This window comes from Xenopus laevis, chromosome 2S, assembly GCF_017654675.1.
Source record: "Xenopus laevis strain J_2021 chromosome 2S, Xenopus_laevis_v10.1, whole genome shotgun sequence".
Classification (NCBI taxonomy): Eukaryota; Metazoa; Chordata; class Amphibia; order Anura; family Pipidae; genus Xenopus; species Xenopus laevis.
Genome location: NC_054374.1, coordinates 15107688 through 15135610, shown reverse-complemented (window position 1 = coordinate 15135610; position 27923 = coordinate 15107688). Strand labels below are relative to the sequence as shown.

At 40.5% G+C, this 27923-nt stretch overlaps 1 protein-coding gene across 1 annotated transcript; it reads left to right on the top strand.

Annotated features, from left to right (window-relative positions):
- Positions 1 to 771: 771 nt before the first annotated feature.
- On the top strand, positions 772 to 26451 carry c21orf91.S (chromosome 21 open reading frame 91 S homeolog). The gene is made up of 5 exons (XM_018248856.2): positions 772 to 1336; positions 8116 to 8246; positions 18576 to 19082; positions 22553 to 22615; positions 25318 to 26451. Exons 2-5 carry the CDS (start codon positions 8123 to 8125, stop codon positions 25482 to 25484), a joined length of 861 nt encoding a protein of 286 aa, XP_018104345.1. The 5' UTR covers positions 772 to 1336; positions 8116 to 8122; the 3' UTR covers positions 25485 to 26451.
- The last annotated feature ends 1472 nt before the right edge of the window (positions 26452 to 27923 follow it).

The following is a 27923-nucleotide window of genomic DNA, read 5'->3' as shown; positions in this document are numbered from 1 at the left end:
ATTATTTTGACCACACCCCTTTCTGTGGCCACACCCCCCATGTTTGTTTTACAAAATTTGGCAGGTTATGAAAGTTTGAAAATATTTCTCCGTATCTAAACTGTGTTTTTGTGTCTCAAATTTGTTACAAAGTATCTTATTTGCACCTGTTAGCTGTTCTGGGCTCTCTGCTAAAAGCCAATTAAGTGAGAAACTTTGTTTCTTTTTCTGGCTGTTCAGTGCAGAGAAAAGAGGGACTTTCCAGTACAAATGAGGGACTGCGGGTTGAGCTGTCAAAAGAGGGACTGTCCCTCCCGAAAAATGGACAGTTGGGAGGTATGTCAATATCGTTACAAAGTATCTTGAACCTGTTAGCTGTTGCTCTCTGCTAAAAGCCATATAAGTGAGAAACTTTGTTTCTTTTTCTGGATGTTCAGTGCAGAGAAAATAGGGACTTTCCAGTACAAATGAGGGACTGCAGGTTGAGCTGTCAAAAGAGGGACTGTCCCTCAGAAAAAAGGGACAGTTGGGAGGTATGCATTTGTTTTTAGATGGGGTCAGTGACCCCCATTTGAAAGCTGGAGTCAGAAGGAGAAAGCAAATCATTAAAAAAACTATAAAAATAAAGAAATGACAACCAATTGAAATGTTTTTTTAGAATTTGCCGTTTTATAACATACTATAAGTTGATTTAAAGGTGAACCGCCCCTTTAAATGATGATGGGGGCGGGGTTTTACCAGTGTTTTCACCATCCGCTTTCCACACGTCAGCAGCGCGTCTCTTCTTGTGACGACAGTAACAGCGTGTACTTTCCCGGGACACACGCACAGCACTGGACTGTACCATCTAGCCAAGTGTTGAGAGTGAAGTAATTTCAGTCAGTGCAGTGTTTTTATTAGTATCCAAACAATATACTTGTACTCAACTTTACATTAGTAACATCTATTGTTGTTGGGAAGTGTGAAGCGAAATTGTTTCCTGTTTCATTCACCCCCGTTTTGGTATGGATCAGTCCGCCAGGCTCTCAGTTGGGTGATTCCAAACGCTTTGTAAACAGGGGCGCCCTGCTTTGTATTTAACGCGTGCCATGCCCGAGCAAGGGGATGTGTAATCGTATTATCTTTATTTATAAGAACAGAGATATGAATTCGCTGAAGGATCGACAGCTTTTACACGCTTAGTGGCTTTGTGCTTTTCTCACACCCCCTATCTTGTGGATGTTGTGGTACAGCCCAGCAGACTGTGTGGGAGAATAAGGGATGTCCATGCTTGTACAGTAAGAGAGAGGCTCAGACAATAGTGGAAGTGGCTGAGACGGACGCATTGTGAAAGCTCCTGGACTGGCAGCGCGCTCAGGTAATGGAAGGCAATGCCCTCTGCTCGGCTGGATGGCGCCTTCATTCTCTTCTTCTACAGCTGCTTTACTGGGAGGGGGGGGGAGTTGTAGTTTAACAGGAGCTGAAGTTGACTCTTCTGCCTGAATCCCTTTACAGTCTTAGCTTTAAATCCTTGTATAGAAATGTGTATGTTTGATTGTGCTGTGTGTGTGTAATCAGAGGGGGTAACCGACAGTTCACAAGGAGAGTGTCCTGTATGTGACTGTGAAGTTTCCTTGTGCTGAACTTAAACATAAAACACCACAGGGACTGTCCTACTCCTACAGCTCATTTTCACTTTCCTACTGTACCCAGTAAACCCTTGTTTGTTACAAACCAGTTATTCCCTGTTTGTTAGAACTAAAGGTAAAGCACTGCCTGACTTGTCGGCGCTATAGAAATAAATGATGAATTGAATGATTGCAAAGGAAATGCTCGTTCTATCTGTATAATACACAAAAGCCTTGAATATCTTGTAAATTATATCCTTTTAAACGGTGAGTTCTGATGTCATCAGTTATAAACGGTGAGTTCTGATGTCGTTTTTGTCACATGACTCGCTGAAATTTGTGTGTTATAATAAAGTACCCCCTCTTGTAAAATATGAGGATATTAGAAGTAACCTCGGAGTTTCATGACCTGTATAAAAACACTCTGCCTTCGGCCTTGTGTTTTTATGTGATCCTGAAACTCCTCTGTAACTTATAATATCCTTCTATTTTACAAGAGGGGGTACTTTATTCACTATATATTTTCTACTGTTTCGCAGACGTTTTATATTCTACTTCTTCTTCTCCCAGCACCCTTCGCTGTAAAGAATTGTAGTTTGGAGATCCTGGTGGTTAACGGCTGCATTTTTTAAAGCGTCGGAACTCCAAACAGCAATTCCAGTGAAGGGTGCTGGGAGTAGTAGTCGTTTTCTAACACCAGATCAACAACTGATCTGTACCAATTATTGTAAAAGAAGCGCCCTACTGCTAACATGAGGAACCAACACTGGGATGGTACAGTATCTGTTCGGCCTTTTGGCTAAGATCAAGTGTAGTACCTTTGGAACCACTTGGTCCTCTGGCTGGCAAGACCAAAGAGGAGTATCTGTTCTAATGATCCTATCTGAAGAACGGAGAAACCATTGGTCCTCTGGACTAGTCTGAGAAGCAGAAGCTTGATGAAAGCTGGGCCGCTGTGCTCCCATGAGGGTGGCCCCTGACTTGCATTTTGAGTCGGGGGAGATGCACATGCACCCATGCTTAATCAAGCGTCACTTCCTTTGCGCTTACCATTCGGTGGGCGGGAAGTCTTTTCTTTTTCTGGCTGCCAACCAGAGCCTTGCAAAAGGCAACCAATGGCCTTGCACCGCCCACTCCAGCACCTTTTTTGTGTCTGGTTTGAGCACCCTGGATGGGGTCACGGTCTTTTGGCTGGACTCGCAGGCCATGACACGCCCTGGGGGAAGCTTCGGCAGAACCCAGGGTAGACGGGACTCCCCCTAGCTTCGGCGAAGGGGAGTCCAAACGTCCCCAAACCCCTTCGGGGGGGCGGGGTGGTGGGCCCTCCCTAGCTTCGGCGAAGGGCGACCCACCCGTTCGAGCTGTTCGCTGGCGGTAGCTGGGAACAGCTTGGGCAACGGAGCCCATGCCTTCGGGTAGGACTCGGAAGGATGATTCAATATCATCTGTTTCCCACAAAGCTCGGGACCCTGGGTTTTCCGCACAGGAGATCTTTCCATCATTTTGGATCTCTGAACCTTAAAAAAATTAAACATTAAATAAACCCAATAAGATGCTGCCAAAATAATATGAATTTATATAGCCCCCCCCACCCCCCCCTTTGAGTGTTGAGCCGGTGCTGTGAACTACGGGAACACTTTAGATATGCCTCAGTTCCAAGTGTTCTTAAAGTGAAAGTGAAAAGAGCAAATAATAAATATATATATATATATATATATATATCACACACCAATGGAATACCAGCACTCTCGTCAATGGAGGTCTACAATGCCTGGGTGCAAAAACCGAATAATACCTGGGTGCAAAAGAGATTGCAGCACTCAAAGGGTTTGAGTATGAAAAAACAACAAAATTTGTTGAAATATCAACGTTTTGAACCCTCACGGGGATCTTCGTCAGGAGTGTTCAAAAAACAAAATAAAAAATATATATATATAAATATAGTGAGGGTCGAAACGTTGATTTGTGAAATAATAATAAATAATTACTTTTTTTGCAAGACCCTGTTGTGCAACAGCTTTCATTCTACTTTTATACATATATTCTGTTAGCACCAGGGCAACAACCCAGATAAGTTGAGTGCAGGAGGCATCCTACGAGAGAGAGATATATATATATCTATCACGCAAGATATTTTCAAATCAACGATTTATTGAAACATCACTAGTGTATCCAACGTTTTGGCTCTCGTTGGGGCCTTGACCAACGAGAGCCAAAACGTTGGATACACGAGTGATGTTTCAATAAATCGTTGATTTGAAAATATCTGGAGTGCTGGTTCATTTTAACTTAAAACTTTGGTTTACTTCAGAGTAGTTGGACAATAATGAATTCTGCATTACTTTGAATGGGTTAATGTGCTTTTCCTTCAGTAACATTGTGTTTGTGACTCATGTGAGCCTCAGTGGCTTTTCCTATGCTTAAGTCTCATGTGTATGTGTGAAGGCTGTTAGAGGTTATGCTGGTACTATTGTGCCGGCCCTAGAGCTCAGTACTGCACAGCCTGCAGGTTTTATTCCGAGAACGCTGAGGCACTTTAAGGGGAACAATATCAAAGGGTGAAAATGGGGTACAAAGTGTAGTTTCCCTTTAAAACAGTCTAAAGCTGATCTTTAGAGTTCAGGCTTCCCCTAATGAAATTAGCTTCAGTTTGCCTCAGCATTGGAGGAAAACTAAGGGTAAATGCACACTTGGCGATTCGGGGACATTTAGTCGCCTGAAGACTAATCGCCTCTTCTTTGGGGCGAATAATCTCCCCGAACGTCTTCCCCCTGTCTTCCGGCGGCTATAATGAAACATTTCCTGCCTCGTGGAGGCAACTTCAGAAAACGAAGCGCCGTGTGTGCCATGCCGCACATTTTTCATTATACCCGACGGAAGACAGGGGGAAGCCGTTCGGAGAGATTTGTCGCCGGGCGACTAAATTGCCTCAAATCGCCAGTTTTGCCCTTTTTAAAGGTTCTGACTCCTAAAAGGCAATTAGAGCAGCTCTCGGATAAACGCTGGACTAAGTATAATAAGATTCTGAATTTACATTCCCGCATTTCATACATCAGTGCTGGTAATGCGAATGTAATACAATAAATATAAATATAAATAAATATATATATATAATTTTTTTTTTTTTTTCAGCACATTTATTTTCCTTAGGCCAAAATCTGCTGTCTGTACAAATTGCTGACAGGCAGTCGCCTTTATAGTCAATAGCAATCAGCAAGGGGATTTTGGGTGCCTCTAACCTCCTCAAGCACCTCATCTGGATTGAAAACAATCCCAACTCCCTAACTGAGATCATATATATAATTTAACAGCCTGGTCTGTATTATAATACTGGAGACTGTAAATTGTACCTCATCCCGCCTCCCCCAACACATCATGTGTTAAAAAATGTGCTTTGAACAACAAAAGGCTCAGGAAAGAACAAAGTGCACATACCCCGGGGGCACAGTTTCCCATATGACTAAAAAAGCAGTTCTGACTTTCCAGAGAAAAGCCAAAGCTCGCACTGTGATTGGCCCATCACATCATGGTTTTGTTTTGTGTGGTTTATTCTGCAGGTAGTATATGTTGTAAATAAATGATAAACTGTATCTTATTAGTTGCTACATCACATTCTCTATGCCCTCAGGACTTTTGCACAGTAATAATAAAATAAAATATATTTCCTAGTCTTTTGCTGGGGCTCATCCGCTACTCAGATACAATCTGCTTTGTCTTTTCTTTGGTTCTGGTTAAGGCTGGACCCCCCCTTAACATTGGTGTTCAATGAAATTTACCTTAGGTTCTTTTTCCTTGTCCTCAGCGATGGCAGATTCTTTGGTTTTCTTCTACAGCATTCGGCTCCTTTCTGGCTTCGCGTCTTTCTACGACTTCAGGTCTTGCCGATTCGAGTCTTGGCAGTTCGCACGCTCTTTCACCTTAGATTTTGCGGGCCTGGGACAACTGTCTCCGCTGTGCCCATCGGATGGTGACCCTGATTACGGGTCGGATACGAGTTTCAAAAAAATCCAGCTGTTTAACCGTTCTTCTCTTTCTGCATCATTTGAAATTCTGGCAGTGGAGCAGGGACTAAACACTGATGTTACAAACTGTAAGAACTTCTCCACAGCTTACAGACATCATGCAGGAACTACATAACCCACAATGCATTGCACTGTGATGTTCTGTTCCTTAATTAAATCACATGTGCAGGGAATTGTGGGGTTTGGAGGATGCAGGCTGAGTACAGATGGCTGTTGATACAAAGTAACAGTAGTCAGCCAGCTCAGCAAAGTAGTCAGACAGATCAGCAGGAGAGCAGGGGGCTTGGCTTAGTTCCAAAGCATTAAAAATCAGCATATTTTTTTAATTGATGTATATTGCAAAGTTGCTTGAAATTAGGGTTAGTTTTCAAAAAGCTTAAGTTATGTTTGTGTGGAGTTCCCCTTTTACATGATTCTTCTGAAATGCCTCGTATCAGTTCCATGTGCCACATTGTTTCTGCTTCAGTTAAATTTGCAGTTCTTGGTATATTTAGTCACAGCATATTGTATCATAGAACTTTTAACAACCGTTAAAAGTGGCTTTTAACAAAAGTGGCTTCTCCTTATTCAGATTCTAACACCTTGGTGTAAATAACCCTTCAGGGCAGCAAATTCTTTTCTATATAGAGACGTTAATCAGAAGGCTACAGGGGTTCCAAATTAGGGAAAGGCCATCTCCCATAGACTCTATTTTATCCACATAATCCACATTTTTAAAAACGATTTCCATTTTCTCAGTTGTAATAATACCTTGTACTTGATCCAAACTAAGATATAATTAATCCTTATTGGAAGGAGGGATGCACCGAATCCAGGATTCGCTTCGGGATTCGGCCTTTTTTAACAGGATTCTGATTTGGCCGAATCCTTCTGCCCGGCCGAACCGAATCCTAATTTACATATGCAAATTAGGGGTGGGGAGGGAAATTGCGTGACTTTTTGTTTTAAAACCAGAAAGTAAAAAACGTCTTCCCCCTTCCAACCCCTAATTTGCATATGCAAGTTCGGTATTTGGGCCAAATCTTTCACAAAGGATTCGGGAGTTCGGCCGAATCCAAAATAGTGGATTCGTTGCATCCCTTATTGGAAGCAAAACCTGCCTATTGAGTTTATTTGTTTACATGATTTTCTAGCAGACTTAAAGTATGAAGATTAAAATTATAGAAAAATCCGTTATCCAGAAAATCCCCGGTCCCGAGCATTCTGGATAACCAGTCCCATACCCTTTTATTGCAGTCAGTATCTTAATGGTTTGAGTTTGTAAAATAATTAGAAATAACATCAATTCGTCCCCACACACCACAAGAAGAAAAGAGACTAAACAGTCGCTTCCAGAATTAATTGTTCTTTAAATCTGCTGAGTTGCCCATTTTATAGTACATTAATACTTCTTTGCTAAAATTAGATCTGACACAGGCTTTACAAAGAAAAAGCCAATGAAAACAGACGGAAGTTAATGGAGCAACATATCTAGCAATTGCTTTTTGTCTTTTTATGTCTTATTTTTCTTTTAAATTAGTCTCTCACTTTTAATTCTGGTCTGTGCACGGTTGATATAACATATAGTAGAAAGGTAAATGTCAGATTGTAAAGGGGGCCATAGATATTACAATCTTTCCAGGAAAGATCTCTTGTTTCAACACACACGTGTAGAGCTGAATTGTCAGATATACAGAGAGAAACAATAGAATTCTACCTGTATCTAAAGATTTAGCACAAAACCCTTGCCGATGTCCCAAAAAGTGGATTTGGAGCGTCTCTACAAAAAATGCATGTGTTGTAAAGAAATTATAATATTGAGGCACATTTATCAAGGGTCGCAAAAACTCAAATCGAATTTGAATAACTCCATAGTCGAATTTGACAGTTTTGACCATAAAAAAAACCCTCAATTTGAATTTCAAATTTGAATTTTCAGTTCGACCCTTGATAAAGCTGTTACATAATGTAGTGTTGCCCTGCACTAGTACTACTGGTGTGTTTGCTTCAGAAATACAACTACAATTTATATAAACAAGCTGCTGCTGTGTAGCCATGGGGGCAGCCATTCAAGCACATGATACACAGTAGATAACGGATAAGTACTACTATAGTTTATAAAAACAAGCTGTTGTGTAGCCATGGGGGCAGCCATTCAAGCACAGGATACACAGTAGATAATAGATAAGTACTACTATAGTTTATATAAACAAGCTGCTGTGTAGCCATGGGGGCAGCCATTCAAGCACAGGATACACAGTAGATAACAGATAAGTACTACTATAGTTTATATAAACAGGCTGCTGTGTAGCCATGGGGGCAGCCATTCAAGCACAGGATACACAGTAGATAACAGATAAGTACTACTATAGTTTATATAAACAAGCTGCTGTGTAGCCATGAGGGCAGAGCTTATCTGATATGTATCCTGTGCATTTTCTTCTTTTTCAGCTTTGAATAAACTATTTCTCTTCAAACCACTGTGATATACTTTATATATTGATTTTAATTTGCCTTGTCTTTGCTAGGGGCAACATGATTGAAGAGGAGCAGTTTGTCAACATCGACTTGGACGACAATGTCTGCAGTATATGTAAACTGGGCACCGACATTGAAACCCTGTCATTCTGCCATATCTGCTTTGAGCTAAGCATTGAGGGTAAGGCTGTCTTCTCTGGTTATGTTCATTTATGGTGTCACGAGCAGGTCATGTTCTTCTAACAAGGCAGCAAATGTTTGGTCTCCTCTGTAGAATCTATTTGGAAATTTTATCTTGTTTTCATAGTCTTTTCTAAAGCTAAAGAAGCGTGTAAATTACCCAAAAATCCAGAGTCTGCTGTTATGGAGAATATCAAAAAATCACCTAATATTATTCTTCAGGAGTTTACTCTGACTTCACCGGTGATTCAACTTTTTAAGTTACTGCTGCTATGACAATGCTGAAATCCCTACATAAGTAAGGAAATACAATGTATATTATTCCCTCTAAAGGACCATTATTCTTTTAAAGGAGAACTAAAGCAGTAGTTAGAAATGCTGTACGTTGTGTTTTGGGCTTCTGTACCAGGCCAAGGCAACAACAGCCCTCTGTGTCTCCAAAGATGCCCCAGTAGCTCCCCATCTTCTGTTCTGATGATTCACTGCACATGCTCTGTGCTGCTGTCACTTACTGAGCTTAGGGACCCACTCACAATATACTGAATATTTATCATATAAATGTCAAAATGTAAGGCTGATTGGTAATTAATACAGATAATTACTACATGGCAGCACAGAAATCAGTGCAATTAGCATCAGAATTTAATAATCAGCCCTGTAGCATCAGCTTATATTCTAGTCCAACCTCATTTTCTGCTGGATAATTAGTGACGAGCCCTAAGTTTAGCTTCTCAACAGCCAATCAGAGCCCACTGAGCATGTGAGTGTCACAGACACTTTCCAAGATGGTGACCCCCTGTGACAAGTCTAAAGTCCTGGATCATTGCTGCTATTGACAAGCTGAAACTTTAGACTGGTGCAATTAAGTTCAGTATATAAAATATGGCATTTTGTTTAGCCACATTCATTTTTAGGGTTTAGTTCTTCCTTATGCCTCAGCTTTCACTGTTACAGGTGTGGGACCTGTTATCCAAAATGCTTGGGACCTGGGGTTTGGATCTTTCCGTAGTTTGGCTCTTCATACGTTAAGTCTACTAGAAAATCATGTAAACATTAAATAAACCCAATAGGCTGGTTTTGCTTTCAATAAGGATTAATTATATCTTAGTTGGGATCAAGTAAAAGGCACTGTTTTATTATTACAGAGAAAAAGGAAATAATTTTTTTTAAAATTTGGATTATTTTGATAAAATGGAGTCTATGGGAGATGGCCATTCCATAATTCTTTCTGGATAGCTGATTTCCGGATAATGGATCCCATACCTGTATTGGTGTGTGTGTGTTGGTTTTTTTTTTTTTTTTTGTTCTGGCAAAGAGTTGTAAGCATTTTGACGTATGACGTTGCATTTGGGTGCTCTGTGTTTTACTTAAGAGACGGATATTTGTGCAGCCACCTGTTTATAGTATGGAATCTGGACTGTAATTGTTTCACATCCTGTGCTTACATTGTGCTCTGGGGGGTACCAGATCTCTATCTGTAATGTATACAATATTTGATTTCTGTTTGAAAGAGACCAGAAATGTGTTTTTAAACACACAATTAACCATTGGGTATTGAATCCTTTTTTTTTTTTTTCAAATTGCATTGTATATAAACTAAGCATACCAGGCCTATGGAACCCATCTGGAGGGGACTGCCTTTTTGTGTTCATGTAGTTCTTGTCCAAAAAGATTTTTTTTTTGATCAAAACAACACAAGTCAAATAATATCTGCCAGAAGCCGATACAGCAAGACTGATTAATAATCAAAATATACAGACTGCACTGGGTCCTTTGTTGTCATGTAATCTATTGTGGATTTTATCGTTTTTGTATTGTGCAATTTCCAATTCTGCAGAACCAGTGGCTGCAGCAAAATAATCCTCCAAATAGAATCCCAGTTTATCTATTTATATCTGGCTCCATGATCTTTGTCCCTGCAGCTGCAGTTGGAAACAGTAAAGGGGATGTAAAGGCAAAAATAAAATCCAATACAAATCTCTACACAGTCGCTGACTGCTCTACAGGGAAACAAACAAAGCTGCTTAAGTTCTGCATTGCTGGGAAGTAAGTTGGGGCCTCCCCCTGCTGTTCATAAGTATGATTGTTTCACTGCAGAGCACTTAGGGACCGTCTGACAATTCCCATCCACAGCAGTAAATGAAGGGAGAATTTCACTGCATACAGTCAGGTTTCTTATAAAAACGGTACACATTTTTTAATAAAAGTATATTGGAGATATTTTTTTTTTTAAGAAAGTAAAAATGGGATTTGATTTTTTTTGCCTTTACTGCCCTTGAAATGCTAAGTATGTAGTCTGTATGTTTGATGTATACACGCATCTATTGTACAACGCTGTGGAATGTGTTGCCACTTAATGAATTTGTGTTATTGCTAATAATAAAGAAGAGGAAGGCAAAATACAAAAAGAATATGTGAACCACCCCTTTAAAGGGGAAGGAAACCTAGTCGGCGCAAACCCCCCACCCGTTTGTTGCCCACCCTCCCTCCTCTCCCCTGGCCTACCCGTCCCGCTGGGCAAATGCCCCTAACTTGTTACTTACCCTTCTGAGCAGGTCCAGTCCAGGGAGTTCACAGACGACATCTTCTTCCACGCGATCTTCTTCCTGCTGTGAACGGCGTTTTGGTGCATGCGCAGTAGGATCATTTCGCTGGTACGGACTATTGCGCATGTGCCAAAAGTCATGCGCATGCGCAGTAGATCGTACCGGCGAAATGATCCTACTGCGCATGCGCTGTTCAAAGCAAGAAGAAGAACGCATGGAAGAAGATGTCGTCTGTGAACTCCCTGAACTGGACCTGCGCAGAAGGGTAAGTAACAAGTTAGGGGCATTTGCCCAGCGGCACGGGTAGGCCAGGAGGGAGGGTGGGCAACAAACGGGTGGGCGGGTGGGCAGTTTGCGCCAACTAGGTTTCCTTCCCCTTTTAAACCATCAATTGACTGAGCTTTTAGCTCATGAGAAACAGTCGCAAGTAATCTCTGAAGATTAGTTGGGCAAAGGGTATGTGTGCTGAAATAACATATAGGCCTGATAACTAACTTACTTAAACCGGTTTGGCTAGTACAATTAAAATATATGTATTGATGTGGTGACCCAGGCCTTAGTTTACATAAGATATTGCTAATGGGTTTTGTTTGAATATCCGCAAATTTGCTGTCGTTTGCAGTTATCGATCTGCATGGAAATCACGCTGATAACTTGGTCTTTGTGATGTATTTATATCAAGCTTTTTTTTTTTTTTTTTTTTTTTTTTTTATAGGTGCTTCACAAGGTAAAACTTGTATTTTGTATAGTTTAGTAAGACAACTATGTCATTCTAACAATCTCTAGCATAATCAATGGAAGTTGTGGGCTGGAAGCTGTTGTTTATACATTGTTGTACTGTGAGATCTGGAAAATTATACATTTGTTCGTTTGTTGCTTGCAATATAGATTTACATTTTTTTTTTTTTTAATTTTTAAAGAAAATATATGTTCCTATAAAATGCAAGGCTAATGGCTCTACAGACCCTTCCTAAAAAAGTACTGGAATTTGGTTCTGATCCCAGATTGAATTTTGGATATCTTGCATCCCTAGAAAACCTGGTCATAATGGTCACCCCACTATAGTTCTGTGTGTATCCAGAACCAGGGCTGCATTTTCCAAATAGGCATTAGGGGTGGGTTAGCAAATTTACGGGGCGGCCTCAGGTGCCAATACAGGTATATGGTAAATAAAAATTCCATGAAAACAAAATCCTCCCAAAACCAATGGCAGATACTTGCAGCAAAAAACAGCCTAGGGCAGCATCAGACCTAAATACAGCACTGTCTAGGACAGAACATCAGTATGTACCCCAAATCTGACACTTTATTTAAGGATCGAATTAGAATTTTCACTTTTTTTTTTTTTGGGGGTCAAAACTTCGACGAGGGAATTATCCACACTCGATTCAAGTTTAAAAAATTCAAATTCAGTTTTCTAGAGTTATAATACACTGGCCCTTTAACAATTTGACTATTCGCCACCTTAAACCAGCCAAATTACTGTATTAGTCAATGGGAGAGGTGCAGTGACCAATTTGGAGTTGTTTGTAGCATTCCAGGCATTCTTTTTTTCGGAGAAAAAAACTCGAATCGAGTTTGGTTGAATTTGATTCGAGTTTTCATTTCGTTAACATTAGGGATGCAACAAATCCAGGATTCGGTTCGGGATTTGGCCAGGAATCTGCCTTTTTCTGCAGGATTCGGTTTTGACGAATCCTACGGGCCGAACCGAATCCTAATTTGCATATGCAAATTAGGTGCGGGGAGGGAAATCACATGACTTTGTCACAAAACAAGGAAGTGTAAAATGTTCCCCCCCCCCCCCTAATTTTGCGGATCTTTCGTGAAGGATTCAGGGGTTCAGCCGAATCCAAAATAGTGGATTCGGTGCATCCCTAGTTAAAATTAGTCTGAGTTTTACATATTCAATTTTATTAATAAATTGTCGAATATTCAGATTTCGAGTAAAATAGAGTTTATGTGAGTTAAAAAAAAAAAAAGCATGAATTTTGAAATTAGACCCTTAATTGTGCCTCCTAGACCACCAAACCCTGCTTGGAGAGACCCTCTGAAGTGGAGCCCTCCTGACACAACTTGTCTTTTTAGTAAGCGATTTGAAGGTGTTTCCTGTTTATTGTGCTGGGTACTTTGAAGTAAATAACGAATTCAGGGCGCTGCTTCCTTTAAAGTTGTTTCCATTTAGCTTGGGGCATGTATAGGGGCTTCCACTGCATAAACAATATTTATTACAATCTTTCAGCTTCCATAAAATATTTTCTCGTATATACCGTAAGTGCTAACTTTCCGGCTGAGAGGAACTAGTGTGAAGCTGAAAAAAAATATTAATAGCAGGATGAAGTAATGCCATTCTTAATTAGACTTATTACATTTACTTTACTTTTTGATTAAATAAAAAATAATATAAGATGGCATTTGTTTTTTTTTTTGGAGCCTGTCCCAGGAGCGTATAACTGCTCCAGCTTTTGTAGATCTGCAAATATGTCCTGGGCACATAGGGGTTTGTTTATAAAGCTGTGTTTATTGGCCCTATATAACTAAAGGAAAATAAGAGGTATAAAATAAATCCTTCTTTTATAAAGCTCAATTTCCCTTATCCATGAATTGGCACTTTTTTTTTTATAATTTCTTTATTTTTCCATTTTTCATAGTAAAAAATATACATCACATAAAAAAGTTACACCATTTTTAAGACAAACGCATTTGCCGTACCATTTCTTTATTAGCCGCTTATTGGTGTATGAAAAGAAAGAGAAGAAGGAACATAAGGAAACATGTAGCCATCCCATTATATCTCCATTTTAACTGAGCATCTCACTTCCATCTTTGCTTATGTTCTACAGAACTTCTATTGTTTTTATATTCTTTTCATTTCTTGTTTATAACGCTTCTGTTGTTATATCTTTTTTTTATATTTTTTTGTTTCTTTATAAGTTATCCATGTTGTCCATATATTTAAGTGTTTCTCCTGTGTTCCATTCGCCTGGGAGACCAGTTCCGCCATTTTTCTCATTGTTTCTATTTCCTTAATCCAGTCTTCTACAGAGGGAGGCCGTCTCGATTTCCATTTTCTGGGTATAACCGCTCTTGCTGCCTGTAGTGCAAATATTGTAAATCCTGTTTTGGCCTTCTTAATAGATCCTGGTATCATGGAATTTGCACCTTTTTAGTAGGATAAATATTTATTTTTAAAAGTACAGTTCTTATTTTGAGCTGAAATGCAGGACGTTTCCTGTTTGACACCGACCGCCTTTGTAGCTTTATTCAAGAACAATATTTTAGGAAGCTCTAAAGAAAAACTTGTTTTCAACCATTCTGTATAAAAGGTCAGAACTGTAAACTTTATGGGCCGGTGATTTCCTGATTATTGTTGGGTTTCCCATAAGCACAATCCAGCTGCTTGGAATGACCTGAACACGAGGTTCTGAGACTTATCAATGGCTGTAATTTGTATGTAACAAAGTAACGCTGGTGAAAGGGTACAATTCTTCACCAGCTTTCTGAAGGCCCCCCCATACACGGCCGATAAAAGCTGCTGTCGGCAGCTTATTGGCCCATGTATGGGGCCATCTGATAGGCGTGCCCAACTGATATCTGCCCGAAAGTTGGCCAGATACCGATCAGGCAGGGTAAAAACTCCTGTCGAATCGTGGCCGCATCTGTTCTTTGTTGCGATCCAACCGCCCATATAGCCTCCATTCTGACCCAATTCTTGAGCCCACGATCGGGTCGCCAAATGAGCGGATCTCCCTCTTAAAACTGGCCATAGAGTCTTGACATTTTTCGTCCCACGGAGATCGGTCGTATGGACAATCTGCCAGGTTAAAAGATTCCTGGTTATTTCCGATAATATCTCTGCATGTATTGCCGATCTGACGATTTTCAGAGGGAGACTGTCACCAGCTTTGTAGGACATAAAACTTGTAGGACTGCGATCAGGGGCATAACGGCTGATCTGTTCTTTTACTACTTTATTTAAACTGAAGGTTAGTGGCAGGTCGGGAGATGGGGAAGTCCGATCGTTCGAGGATTCGAACGATCGGATCTTTGTGTCTAAGGCCAGCTTAAGAGTTAGTTCATTTTAAAATGATCTTTTAGTATGATGTAGACCGTGGTATTGGAGGCCGATGTTGTAAGCTCTTGGGCAGGACCCTGTTAACCTCTTGTATTTGTGTGTTTTCCTGTGTGTTTAATGAATATACCCTTTTTTGTGCAATGATGTGGAATATGTTGGGGGTTTTACATACACTGTACATAATAATAGCAGTCTTCTTTTTTTTTTTTTTTTTTTTTTTATATATATATATATATAGAGGTATGGGAGCTGTTATCCAGAATGCTCAGTACCTGGGGCTTTCCAGATAAGATATTTACGTAATTTGTATCTTTGTATCTTAAGTTGATGAGAAAATAACGTAAACATTAAATAAACCCAATATTCTGCTTCCAGTAAATATCTTTGTTTGGATCAAGTACAAGCTACTGCCATCCCGCCGGTGATTTACATTTTAGCCGGCGGGAAGGCAGTTCGGGGAGATTTGTCGCCCCGAAGAAGAGGAGATTTGTTGCCAGGCGACTAATCTCCCCCCAAATGTGACGACGGTGTGTCTGCCTAACAGAGAAAAAAAAAAATCATTTGGATAAAATGGAGTCTACGGGAGACAGCGTTTCAGTAATTCTGAGCTTTCTGTATAACAGGTTTCCAGATAACAGATCCTGTACCTGCATATTTTTTTTGTATGCAGCTTTGAGAATTTGTACCATTGTCTGGTTGCTAGTTATTCATTCCCATAGTAAAAAGGCAGCAGTTCAGAAGTAGCAGTGGAAGTTGAGAATGAATACAGTAGAACCCACTTAGGGGACCAATAAAAATGGCTGTAAAATCAGAGACCAGTGACCCCTAAAATGTCATTATCAGTTGCTGAGAAAGGGGACAGAATTCAAAGACCAACTGAAAAGTTGCTTAGGGTAAAGCTGACCAAGTCTGTACCCTGCTGACCCTTGTATGGGGCCTTCAGAAAGTCCAGTACCAGGATAGAATCACAAAGTACATAATACAATTATGAAGGCACAAGAATGTCTCGCCACCCTGCAAAGAACTATATTTTTGTTGTGATAAATCTCACACACCCAGTGGAATGGCATAGCTTAGCTGTGGATGCCAGCGTTCTTATGGAATCTCACACAATTCTAGGAGGGGTGTCCATCCATAAAACAGTGTTTACTTTCCCTTAAAGCTGGAGTCTGCTCAGAACAAGAGCTTCTGTTTTGTGAGCTCGGTGCATCGGACGGTTGCGGCTAATGTGGAATTTAACTGTTCCGTGCAGATCTCTCTCCAAAATCTGCCTAATCAACTTGTATAATGAGAAATGAACAGAAAGAGGCACGTTTTACTGAGCAGAGCTAATGGGCTGGGAGAACTTTACCCTGTGGAACAGAACGACGTTTTTGCTGTGAAATCTGTAACAACGCCGGCTATTGGCAACCATAACATTTTGCTTAGCACATTAGCTGCCTTAATGTTTCCACAGTCAGGATTTTTGTGCTTTACCCCAGAGATGCAATTCTTTCTTTTTTCCTTTTTTTTCTTCTTTTGCATTTTAACATGTGACCGGGAGCTGCCATAATGCAGTTGTACTGCTTTCACAAACACTAGTGCGCACCTAGAGAAAGAGAACAATTGCCACGGTTAGCCTTTAAAAATAATTATTACAAAAAAATGAGGTGTTCGTACCACACTTTGGCCAAAATATGTAAGCTCACGTGCCATGTCAAGACCCCCTCATTGTAAGCTAGTCCTGCACTTGAAGAAGGAAAGCTACCGAAGCAGTGTATTGCCAATAGATTAGCCACAATAGTGCAAGCTATAAGACCATATTTATTCTGCAGAATGCTTTACCAAACCAGAGTAAACAGCTCTAGAAGCTCTCTTGTTTGTTTAGGATAGCAACAGCCATATTAGCTTGCTGTGACATCACTTCCTGCCTGTCTCTCCCTGCTCACTCATAGCTCTGGGTTTAGATCACAGGAGGGAGTGGGAGAGAAGCAAACTGAGCATGCCCAAGCCCTGGAGGTTTAAGTTGAAAGAAGTTAGTCTGATACAGAAGTCCATGTATACACAATAGAAGGAAAGAAATAGTGTTTCTTTTGAAAGAGGACTCAGAGCAGCATTACTTTAAGGGTTTACTGGTGTATTTATATATTCCTTTCTGATAAAACGTACTTAATTTTAGCCTTTCTTTCTCCTTTAATATCCTAAGTATGTAGTGAATTTGAAATCCCCTAGCCAAAATATGTAAGCTCACGTGGCACGTCAAGGCTCTAGGTAAAATCCACCACTGGATAATATGTCCCGTGTTCAGTTGTTGAAATGTGAGAAGCCACTGGAAAACTTTTAGTGATCTGAAGCCAATGGCTGAGGAGTCCTGCCTCTCTAACATTAATTTAAATTGACGGGGCAGAACAAAAAAATGAAGCGTAACGACTTTACAAAGAGGAATGCACAAATATAATAGGGACCAAGCACGCGGCCTGTTGTTCTACTTGAAATGACATTATTTAAATGCTGGAACTGTTTTTATACTCGGAAGTTTCCCATTGTGTATTTTCCTCTTACTAGGATATTATCCAGCCAAAGAGATTTGGGAGGTGGCTGCTGCTTGATGGCCTTTCAACCAAGAATTAAAAAAAGTAGTCATACAGACCAACTGATACTTATTCATAGGCATTAATGATATCAACTTTAACCACGGTATTTAAAGGACAAGAAAAGTTAAACTAAGGAAGTAGGCTAGAAATGTTGTACGTTATGTTTTTTTTGCTTCTATACCAGCCCAAGGCAACCACAGCCCTTTAGCAGTAAAGATCTGTGTCTCCAAAGATGCCCCAGTAGCTCCCCATCTTCTTTTCTGCGGATTCACTGCACATGCTCTGTGCTGCTGTCACTTACTGAGCTTAGGGACCCACTCACAAAATACAGTACACATAGAATAGAAATGTCACAATATAAGGCTGATTAGTAATTAATACAGATAATTACTACATGGCAGCTCAGAAACCAGTGCAATTCGCATCAGAATTTAATAATCAGCCCTGTAGCATCAGCTTATATTACAGACCAACCTCATTTTCTGCTCGATAATTTGAGACGACCCCTAAGCTTAGCTTCTCAACAGCTGCTCAGAGCCCACTGAGCATGTGAGTGTCACAGACACTTTCCAAGATGGTGACCCCCTGTGACAAGTTTGAAGTCCTGGATCATTGCTGCTATTGACAAGCTCAAACTTTAGGCTGGTGCAATAAGTTCAGTATATAAAATATGGCATTTTTAGTTCTATTCGTATTTTGGATTTCCTTCTCCTTTAAACCCAAGACAACCCCTCCCTTCATAAAGTTGATATCATTAATGCCTATGAATAAGCACCAGAGGGTATGAAACGCGTAAGGCGGAATACTAGTTGGTCTGTATGCCTACTTTTTTGATTCTATGTTAAATAAAAGCTAACCTTTTAACTTAATTATGGAGTTTTCTGGGTTATATTTTTGTGCATGGTAAGGCCACCTTTCTATTGTTCAATTATTTGGGCTGACATTCCAAATGATGGGAGCAGAAGCAAGTGAAAAAAAAAACCCATTGGCTTCTCTTCACTCCCTCATTTCCAGTGCCCTGTGAGGTGGAGCATTGACAGATGTGATTTTTAAACCTACCAACGGTGCATGTACCAAGAATTGTATAAAAGTTTATTTCTACTACTATATCACATTTTTTTTTTCTGCCCCCACAGGAGTTCCCAGGTCAGATCTCCTACACACGAGATCCTTACGAGGGCACAAGGATTGCTTTGAGAAATTCCATCTGATAGCCAATCAGGACTGCCCCCAGTCCAAACATTCGAAGAGCCCCTACGAGGAAGTGAAGAATATCGTAAGCAAAAAAATCAACTGGATTGTACAGTACGCACAAAACAAGGACTTGTATGCGGATTCCGAATGTCCTAAATCTTCCCAGCACAAACTCCGTAGGTTCCGGCACCAAAGCGACAGGACTCTTCTTCCTCAAAATGATTCCCAGGTGCCCAGGTATTCTTCCAAGTGGCTTGAAGCAAGTGCTGGTGGCATCTCCAGTTGCGCACAGGGAATATTGGAGCAAAGCAAATCCAGAGAATTCAGAGCAAGCATGTTACAGAACACTTTGTGGCCCAGCACTAATAAACCGCAAAAGATAGAAAACGTCCACCTTAGTTCTGGCTCTTGTATTCAAAGGAGATACGAGCATTACTGCAGGGAAGACCGTAAGTGTAATACTTTGTTTAGTCTCCATTTTTTTTAATTTATTTTGTTTAAAGGAGAATTCAACCCGTAATTTAAAAAAACCCTCCCAGCCTACCTGCTCCCCTGGGCAAATGCCCCTAATTTTTTACTCACCCCTCCATGCAGATTCTGCCCATCGGAGTTCACGGGTGCCATGTTCTTTCTTCGGCCTTTTGCGGAAATTTCGGCGCATGCACAGTTGGAGTAAATTCCCGGTCGCAACCCAAATCGAAATTTTTCGGAAATTTTCACGACTTTCGGCACATGCGCAGTTGTTGAAATCTACTCCAACTGCACAGGCGGCGAAAGTTTCGGAAACTTCATGTATTTCTGCCCATGCGCATTAGATCCAACCGGCAAATGCCTCCTACTGCGCATGCACCGCCAAATACAGGAAGAAGAGCTATCGGACGAAGATGGTGCCCGTGAACTCGGCAAGAGAGGACCTGCATGGAGGGGTGACTAACAAGTTAGGTGCATTTGCCTGGGGGGAGGTAGGCTGGGGGGAGTAGGGGAGGGGTTTTGCACCGAAAGGGTTTCCTTCTCCTTTAAGATATACTGGATCTAACTGTCCATGATTATCTGACTCCTGCATGAAGAAAGAATGAAGAGAAACCGATGCTGAGAGAGGGATAGTGAAGATTAGCTCGATTTTTTTCGGGAAAACAGTACAGACTTTCTAATTGATTGTATTTAGAAAGTTTCTTATTTCAGTGTGTTGAAGCTCATAGAAAAAAAATCCCATTTTTAGCAATAGTTTACCTTTGAAGGTGGCCATAGAGATTCCTTAGGGTTTGCTGAATTTAGGGGCAACATTTGGTCACTTGATGTGAGCTTCATGAAGTATGAGGAATCACTGTGCCCTTGCTCAGCAAATGTGCATTCATAGGGATAGAGGGGTGCTATACTTTTTCCTCCACCTGAGACATTCGTTTAATTGTAATATGCCTGGTTTCACACAGTGTTTATTGGTTAAAGTGTGAATTAATCAGGATGTCTGGTTCTTAGCAAACTGCTATTTTTATTATTCTCAGACAGCCTGCTGAAGGAGCCCACATTTGGCATTCCAAAAAGAGGCCTTGGGCACTGTAGAGAATTGCCTCATATGCGCAACTCCTCAAAGGCTCAGCTACTTTGTCCTGGAACTAATAGTGACAGTCGCATACTATTCGCATATGATTGTCTGCAAGCAATAGTAGTACAATACGCTGTGCCTTCATTCCTAACTGTTTGTATTATAAATTGAACTTCTCATATGTATAGTTTATTGATTTTAAACCATTAATTTTTTTACCCCATACTACAGTGGCTGCGAGAATAGAAAATGACAATTCCTGTTGCAGCACAGAATGTCAACCATCTACTTTGAAACCTTAAAATCCTTTAAAGGAGAAGGAAAGCTACAGATGCAGTTTATTTCCAATAGATTAGCCACCATAGTGCACTCTAGAAGCTATATTTATTCTGTAAAACAGCTCTACTATTATGAAGAACATTAACATTTTGTGCATAAAGTTACCAAAAATGCCCTTCCCTTTAAACAAAACCGGGAAGGTTTGCCCATATATTGCAATATATTTAAGCTGGCCAACTACGTCAAAGTTATCCTTGGTATGGCCAGTCCTACACTTAACTTTCATCTGATTCAGAAAGAATTCTACTTCTTCATGATACATTTTACACATGGACTTTGTGCGCAACCCTTTCGGCGCAAACCCCTCCCCCCGGCCTACCTCCCCCCCACCGGGGAAATGCCCCTAAGTTGCTACTTACCCCTCAGCACAGGTCCTATCCCGTGAAGTTCGCAGGCACCATCTTCTCCCGTGCGGTCTTCTTCCTGGATTCCCTGGCTTTTGGCTGCGCATGCGCAGTAGAAGCATTTGCCGGTTGGAATCTACTGCACATGCACCGAATGTCACGAAGTTGCCGAAAAAAGAAATCTGAAAACTTTGTGACTTTAAGGCACACAAGAGCTGAACTAGAACCGGCGAATGCACCGCCAAACGCTGGGGAATCCAGGAAGATTGCGCCGAAAGGGTTTCCTTCTCCTTTAACTTGCTTGCTTTCAAGTTTAAAACTCCCAAATGTTTGCCCGTTTATTGGCCACCGCTGGGATCACGTGACTTTATCTGGGAGTGATGAAAGCTACAACATGGCGCTGGCCACTGCTCCTGCATAAATTACAACAAAAAAGGGATAGTTGTGCTCCCCACTTAAACCCATTTGGTGAGGCATGTGTCCACAAAAATTAAGGTGTGACCATAAAATTCATGCAACAAAAAGGTCCTCTTGCACTTAAAAATTTTGGAAAACGTTTTGTGCACTAAAAAAAAAAAATGCCCTCCCTTTTAAACAAAAAGAGCAACATTTGCTAGTTTTAAACTTGGGAAGCATTTCTGCAGGTAAAACGTAAGAGAGCAATTGGCAAAAGAATTGCTGGTCATCTATAAAGTATACAAGTTCAAGCTATCAAAGATACGGAATGCATATTAAGACATCGTCACGGGAAATCCATCTCCTGTGTGTGATCTCCTATGCTAGAGGAATGCAACGTCGCCTGCTTTTTTCACAAAGCAGACGTCACACTTAGCTCCTCCCTTCTCAGCTGTCAGGTCTTGCTCCTCCCTCCTCAGCCATCCGACCTGGGGCTCTCTCTCTTTCCTCCTCAGCCATCCGTCCTGGGTCCTAGCTTCTCCCTCCTCAGCCGTCAGCTGTAGCTGGAATTTGATTGCTGCAATTAAACCTAAACCGCCTGTTGGCTAAAACAAATGACAAGAACAAGTAACTATAATCAGGGCGCAGGGCTGAATATGGGCACCCTGAGGAGTGAGGAGCAAGAGCTGACGACTGAGCAGGGAGAAGCTAGGACCAAGGGCGGAGGAGTGAGGAACGAGGACCCAGGACTCAAGGCTGAGGAGTGAGAAGCGAGGACCCAGGACGGATGGCTGAGGAGCAAGAACTGGTGGCTGAGGAGGGAGGAGCGAGGTGTGACATCAGCCTTGGAGGATAGGTGAGTAAAAAAGCATGCCATGTCGCATTCCTCTTGCTTAGGACTGCTCATGCAGGACAACGATTTCCCCTGACGATGTCCTAAAATGCGTTCCGTACAAAGATGCTCCATAGCTCTGCAATATTTACTGTAACTAATCCAAGGATAGACAAGCTTTGGCATTACAGTTGAAGATTAGGGAGAGCTGAAGGTGACGGATTGCAAAATGCAAAACATAATAACCAGTTCCTGAACAAAGAGCCTTGTAAGTTTTCTTAGTAAAATGTATTGCTGCAGTCAACATTATTATCCTTCTCTATGTCTATTGCATATATTTCCTATTTGTGAAACAATTGGGTAATCAGTAGTCACTATAAGGATGCGTCTTCTTGACTCCAGGTAGCTGCATGAATGCATGCATGTATCTTATTTTCTGTTTTTATTTTTTTGTTTCTGTCTTAGTAAGTTTACTGAGCATTGAAGAGTTGGGGCACTTAAAAGAAAACTTCCTTCGACAAATTAAAGGTAAGGTTCAAATACATGTTACATAGGACTTGCGTTGGGGAAAAGTAGTAAGTAAAGGGACCCATTGATGCCTGTATTGTATGATGAGTTTAGGAACTCTTCAGATCATTTTATTTTATTACTGGTCGTTGGAATATATGGATGCACCGAATCCACTATTTTGGATTCGGCCGAACCCCCTAATCCTTTGCAAAAGGTTCAACCGAATACCGAACCACATTCTAATTTGCATATGCAAATTAGGGGTGGGATGGGGAAAGGACAAAGTCACGAGATTTCCCCACCCCTAATTTGCATATGCAAATTGGGATTTGTATTCGCTTCGTCCGAATTCTGCTGAAAAAGGATTCGGTGCATCCCTAGTTGAATATGTATTTGGGGTGCAGGAATATTTTATCTGCGTTTAGGCACGCAAGTGCTCTCAGACCATATGCCTCCATCATGTCTGCCCTCTGGCAACACAAATTACAATGTAATTCTCCTACCGCACACCTGTAGTTCACCAATCCTGCAGTTGGTGGTGCGTTCCTTCCGTTGACCCGGCCGGGGCCCTTAGCAACCAATGTGTATAAGAAACGGATCAACGTTTTGGGGGGGAACACCCACCCTGATGACGATGTTTGGTGGCTGAATAAAAGGGGATATTCCCCGACTGCATTAATCTGTGTGTGCGGATCCGTTTCTTAAACACTCTGGCAACACGAGGCTACTTAACAGGGCTGTGGCAGCTGTGACATTAACACTCTTAAACTTGGACTTTGAGATTAAAGGAGAACTAAACCCTAAAAATGAACATGGCTAAAAATGCCATATTTTATACTGACCTTATTGCACCAGCTTTCAATAGCAGCAATGATCCAGGACTTCAAACTTGTCACAGGGGGTCACCATCTTGGAAAGTGTCTGTGACACTCACATGCTCAGTGGGCTCTGATTGGCTGTTGAGAAGCTAAGCTTAGGGCTCGTCACTAATTATCCAGCAGAAAATGAGCTTCCCCTGTAATATAAGCTGATGCTACAGGTTTGCTGATTATTAAATTCTGATGCTAATTGCACTGGTTTCTGTGCTGCCATGTAGTAATTATCTGTATTAATTACTAATCAGCCTTATATTGTGACATTTCTATTCTATGTGTACTGTATATTGTGAGTGGCTCCCTAAGCTCAGTAAGTGACAGCAGCACAGAGCATGTGCAGTGAATCAGCAGAAAAGAAGATGGGGAGCTACTGGGGCATCTGTGGAGACACAGATCTTTACTGCTAAAGGGCTGTGGTTGCCTTGGGCTGGTACAGAAGCACAAAACATAATGTACAACATTTCTAGCTACTTCTTTAGTTAAGTTCTTTAGTTTACTTATCCTTTAAAAGCTCCCTTGCCCATATGTCCGTTGGGTATTGGAAAAAAAATCTATTAAAAAGGGGAAACTAGTCCAATCCCCCCCACCCCCCCAAAAAAAAAAGTTTGATTTCTTCCCCTTCTTTGGAGTCATTTTTTTTTAGAACTGTCTTAAGGGCAGGCACCATATTGTTTAGATTGGAACATTGTATATAGGTCAGTTGATTTCTGCTCTTCGGCAGAACATTTATATGCACAATAGTCTTCGGGAAGCAGTTTTTATAATTTGTCAAACGATGCTCCAATCCTCCCCATTAGTTTGCATTAAGTCATGGCACATCAGCAAGTTCCGCTACAAACTTCAAGGCAACTGCATATGTAAGGATGGCTACGCCACTCTATGTTACAGAAAGACTTAGTACTGCTTTATTGTATTAATGGCTTATATTGATTTGCTCTAAAAATAACTCTTTAGAAGGAAACTGTTCTTGATCTGGGAAACACATGTAGATGATAACATTTTACTGGTGGTGGGCTTCTGCTTCCTGAAGGATACGTTCTTCTCGTTCATTATGCAGATGTTTATCTGACATGACGACCTTCATAAAATAGGCCTGTGATTCCCAAACTAAGAGCGGTCATTTACCCTTATAATTCCCTATGGGTTGCAGCATGTAACTTCATTAAAGGGATATTATCATGGGAAAACATGTTTTTTTCAAAATGCATCATTTAATAGTGAGGCTCCAGCAGAATTATGCACTGAAATCCAATTCTCAAAAGAGCAAACAGATTTTTTTATATTCAATTTTGAAATCTGACATGGGGCCAGACATATTGTCCGTTTCCAAGCTGCCCCCAGTCATTTGACTTGTGCTCTGATAAACGTCAGTCACTCTTTACTGCTGTACTGCAAGTTGGAGTGATATCACCCCCTCCCTTTCACTCCCAGAAGTCTAACAAAAGAACAATGGGAAGGTAACCAGAAAGAAGCTCCCTAACACAAGATAACAGCTGCGTGGTAGATCTAAGAACAGCACTCGATAGTAAAAGCCAGGTCCCACTGAGACACATTCAGTTACATTAAAATATGTCTAGCCCCATGTCAGATTTCAAAATTGAATATAAAAAAATCTGTTTGCTCTTTTGAGAAATGGATTTCAGTACAGAATTCTGCTGGAGCAGCACTATTAACGGATTCATTTTGAAAAAAAAAAAAAAAAATTCCCATGACCGTATCCCTTTAAATGAAATCTCTCAGAAACCCTGACAGTCTCCAGCTGTCTGTTGGGTGCAGGGAATTTTAGTTCTAGCAACAGTGGTGCAGTTTGCAAATGTTTGTTAACAAAAGTCTCTTTGGCTTCAGATGTGTTTGAAGATCTGAGTGCTGTAGTGCAAGACAAGGACTCGTTATCTTCAGAACTTCACGTACGGCACATCGCCATAGAACAGTTACTGAAGAACTGCTCCAAACTTCCGTGTCTCCAGATGGGTCGAGCCGGGCTCAAGGCTAACGTTCCAGTCAACAACTGAGGAACCTGCCACATACACTCCAAATCTTCCAATTTCCTTTCCCATCATTTTTTTTTTTTTTTCTGGTTTTGAAATGAAGAAAAAATTTGTAAATTGTGTTTAGTTCATTTTGCTTCTGGAACTGATGAGAATTTTCAATCCTATTTAAAAAACATTTTGTTGCATTTAGCAAGAACTTCAGAAATGTTTTGATTATTATTATTATTGCGGAGTAATTTCAACATGCGGAATTCTTCCTTTGCACAACAAGAGCACAGCAAAATATGCAAAACCTTCAGCCGTTGATGATCGCTGCGTCTCATTACCAGCAATTACCGGCAAACCAACGTCAACTTGTGAACGGGGGGACATTATTACCAAAATTCAGTGAGGCAATAAGTCCATCATTGGCCTTGTACAAAAAAAAGTTTTTTTTTTTTTTTTTAATGTACATTTTTAACATTGATCAGTATTGGGGACAAAAACATTTGCACGCCACTTTTGTGCCTATTTGGAAAGATTCTTGACTGAACCAAGATGGCAGATATTGCATATCGTGTCTAGTCATTGAGGACAGGGTTGTCCAACTGAAGACTTCCAAAAAAGGAGCTGCATCTCAATGCGAAGACTGAGTCTATCTGATTATTTCGAACCGGAGTATTTTTTTTTTTTTTAATTTTTTTTTTTTTTTTTTTTTATATATATATATAAACTTTAGCTAATGTTTATAAATTGCTTGAAATGCTTGGTTGTATTAGTAACTTTTCAATGTTTACAGCAACATTTTTATAAGCTACGTTTTTTACGGAGATGAATATTTTGGGTACAGAAAACAGTTCTATATAAAAAAAAAATGTTTGATTCTAAATCTGGTTCATGCACGCTGGAGGAATTCAAGGAAATTGTTTGTTTTGATTTACAATTTCTTCCCTATAAAAGCAGGAAAGATTATTTATGACTGTGTAGCAATAAGATCCTGTTACCGAAACCCTTCCTGTTCCATTATTGATTTACGCAGATACTCTGGATACATCGTTTGCACTACTAATCCTGATTTCAGTGTGTAAAATGTTCACCGTCTTAAAATGGGTTTAAGCCTCATTCATACTGCAGATTTTTATCTGTCATGGCCGACCTTCATAAAATAGGCCTGAGATTCTCAAACTAAGGGGGGGGGGGTCATTTACCCTTATAATTCACTATGGGTTGCAGCATCTGACTTCAGTAAGGAAGACAATCATATTCCCTTTTTAGGTGGTGCTTCAAAGAAATTGCACTTTATATAAAAAGTGCAAATGGCAAGGTTTGATTTTTAGGGGTTTTCTTGTAAGAAGGACATTGGTCTGAAAATACAGGTGAAAATCTGCGGGGTGAATTAGGCCTAAAATATTCTTTCAAAACAGTGTGATACCTTTCCATACATTTTAAGGGTTTTAATTGGTTACATTTCAATATTGTGGCGCATTTATCAACATTTTGTTCTTGGCAAGAAAGTAGGGATGCACTGAATCCAGAATTCTGCTCGGCTGAACCATATTCCCACCCCTAATTTACATATGCAAATTAGGATTTTGTTCGGAATCTTTTGTGAAGGATTCGGGGGTTCGGACGAATCCAAAATAGTGGATTCGGTGCTTCCCTACAAGAAAGTTTCATGGGCTTTCTGTGCCATGCTAACCGTGATAATATGTGCCCCAGAATCTTTTAGACTTTTTGTTCTACCCTAGGTAAAATTGGCAAGGGTATTGACAAGGATTTATACGCATACAATTTTACAAATGCATACCTTTAAAGAGGAGTTTATCTTAAAGGAGAAGGTTCGCTAACAAAGCAGTTTATTGCCAATAGATTAGCCACAATAGTGCAAGCTATAACACTATATTTATTCTACAGAATGTTTTACCATACCGGAGTAAACTGCTCTAGAAGCACTCTGTTTCTTTAGGATAGCAGCTGCCATATTAGCTTGGTGTGACATCACTTCCTGCCTGAGTCTCTCCCTGCTCACTCGTAGCTCTGGGCTCAGATTAGAGCGGGGTGGGGGGGGGAGAAGCAAATTGAGCATGCTCAAGCCCTAGCCCTAAAGGTTAATGCTAAAAACAGGAAGTCACAATAGAAGGAAATAAATGCAGTGTTTCATATGACTCGGAACAGCATTACTTTGAGGGTTTACTGGTGTATTTATATAGACCTTTCTGATAAAGCTTACTTAGTTTTAGCCTTTCCTTCTCCTTTAAAGTTAACTTTCAGTGTGTTGAAGAGAATGGTATTCCTAGAATATATTCTTTTTGTTTTGTTTTTTATATATAAATTGTTTGCTCTTCAGCTCTTAAGTTTAGATTTTTTTTTTTTTTTTTTTTTTTTACACACACCCTCGTAACCAGATAGTGGTTTGACCTTCTACAGAAGGATAAGCAATTAAAAAGTAAACCGAAACAACAAAACTGCAGTTTACAGAGA